Source organism: Antrostomus carolinensis, unplaced genomic scaffold (assembly GCF_000700745.2).
Source record: "Antrostomus carolinensis isolate BGI_N321 unplaced genomic scaffold, ASM70074v2 scaffold30826, whole genome shotgun sequence".
Classification (NCBI taxonomy): Eukaryota; Metazoa; Chordata; class Aves; order Caprimulgiformes; family Caprimulgidae; genus Antrostomus; species Antrostomus carolinensis.
In genome coordinates this window covers 4,299-6,449 of record NW_010324434.1, presented here as the reverse complement: position 1 = coordinate 6,449, position 2,151 = coordinate 4,299, and the positions used below count along the sequence as shown (strand labels likewise).

The 2,151-nt window shown below is 45.3% G+C and overlaps 1 protein-coding gene across 1 annotated transcript in view; it reads right to left on the bottom strand.

Moving 5' to 3' along the window:
- Positions 1 to 559: 559 nt before the first annotated feature.
- LOC104527280 (CWF19 like cell cycle control factor 1) overlaps positions 560 to 2,151 on the bottom strand; it is a gene marked incomplete at both ends in the record, with an annotated part of 5,099 nt that continues 3,507 nt past the window's right edge. Inside the window, 2 exons of the mRNA XM_010170956.1 lie at positions 560 to 700; positions 1,575 to 1,659. Of these exons, the coding sequence (XP_010169258.1) occupies positions 560 to 700; positions 1,575 to 1,659 (226 nt within the window). The remainder of the gene's footprint in view (positions 701 to 1,574; positions 1,660 to 2,151) is intronic.

The following is a 2,151-nucleotide window of genomic DNA, read 5'->3' as shown; positions in this document are numbered from 1 at the left end:
ACATCCACTGTTCTACCATCATCTAGCCACTCGGTTGTGTCTTCATAAAAGTCCCTGCCCTTGTCAAAAGTCCCTTCCCAGCCTTCCTGTAGCCCCTTCAGGTCTCCCTGGCGCCTTCTTTTCTCCAGGCTGAACAACCCTAACTCTCTCAGCTTTTCGTCACAGCAGAAGTGCTCCATCCTTCTGATCATCCTTGTGTCCTCCTCTGGACCTGCTCCAACAGATCCATGTCTTTCCTGTGCTAAGGACTCCAGCGCTGGACACAGCACTGCAGGTGGGGCCTCACCAGAGCCGAGTAGAGGAGCAGAATTACTTCCCTTGACCTGCTAGCCATGCTGGTTTTGATGCAGTCCAGGATATCGTTGGCTTAAGAAGGGGTGAACTGCCCAAGCTCACGTGCCTTGCATCTATACAATTTAGTTGATGCAAATAGTTTATACACAACCTCGAAGTGTTCTGGACAAAAATATTGCAAGGTCAAGGCCAAACACTGTTCTAAGCTCCCTGAACACAGAGAGTGAAACCACAGGGCACAACAGTGGGGAGAAGGTAGCAGTACCTCTGCACACAGGGGTGCTCTGCTCTTCTGTGCCTCCTTCCATGATTTCTGGTATGGATTTTCGGTGACGTCCTGTGGCTGTTTCACCAGCTCTGCAGGGTCCATCAAGCTCATTGGCACAATGCTGAAGGCATAGAGATACTAGAACAAAAACAGACAGCTCAAATGCAAGAAGCTCTTGCCATGACTGCAACTCTGAAAAGGTCAGCAGTGAACTAAGCCACCTGAAACAGTAACACACAACTTAGCATTGCAAGAACTCCGCAGGCCAGTGTTTAAGCTAAGGAGGGACATGAAAAACACACTCCCTGTGCCAGTCTCCCACTCAGTGCAACAAAGAGTTTATGGAGTGCTTTCAAGTGGCTCACTCCTTTCACTTTAAGGAAAGATCTTTTTGAAAAGCAGCAGTGTATCCTACTTGAAGAAGAAACGACCTCAATCCTGGCCTGTTTCCAGGCCTTCTTTCTGTCCAGAACTCCTGGATCTTTTTTTGTTAGCAGGTCTGGTTTTTATGCCTTCTTCAGCACTAGCAACCTGTCCCTCTATAGCAATATTCTGTACTTTTCTTAAGGGAAGAAGAGAAACAGGTTAAAAAAAAAGCAAAACAACCCCACACAAACCAAAACCAGCCCCTTCTCAGCCCAGAAGTTAGTTCTTTTCAGTGATTTTTAAGGGCTCCTCTGGAATTTCACTTCCTTCTTAAAGCAGGCCATGCAAACAAAAAGTACGTAAAGCAGCTGGGTAAGAGGAAAGAGTCACTTTCCCCTGCAGCTGTCTTCACAGCTACACGCCATTTGACCAGGTAGAGAATAACAACAGTGCCTCAGAACACATCTTGCAGCCCTTACCCTTCTGACATAATAAGCAAATGGTATCTACTACTCAAGTGAGACAGATCCCTTCACTTCAGTCAAGCTTTGACGTGACTGATGTTGTCTTCTAGCTAGCCAAAGCTGGACTTACTGCCCTATTACTTGTACTTGAGAAAAGAAGAAAGTTTCAAGAGTGTCAGTACCTTTTTCTTGCTTGTATTGCCAACATCAGCAAGCGCAATAAACCTGCTCACATGCTGTGGGGTCTCCTGTAGCACTGTGTGATTTCTGAAATGAAGCAAAACATGACTGTACTGGCATATACAATATAGATAAGGACACTGGGAAAACCATGTGTGCTCTGTGAAGCTGCTCAGACAGCATGTCAGCCACATACAGTCTGACCAAAACCAAGGAGGCCTGAGGACAGACAGGCTCATGAGATCTAACAGCAAATAGCTGCACGGACCAAAATGATATCTCATGGCAATCCAAATACAGAGGTGAGAGGACAATTCAACTAGTCTGAAAACAGCTACAGCTTTCAAGTGTTACCAGTAGAAAGGATAATAATCTTATCCAACATCAACATGACAGCCTTAGCTTTATTTGGAGGTTGTTCTCACAGCTACCTTATGTCACTAGTCATATTTTATATACAAAGTTACAACTGAAGACACCAGTCTCTTCACCACACAGCCCTGAATTAGGCTCAACACTGTTTAAATGCAACTAAGGTCAAGCAATGCAGCGTCAGATTCAAGCAATTAATTCAGACAG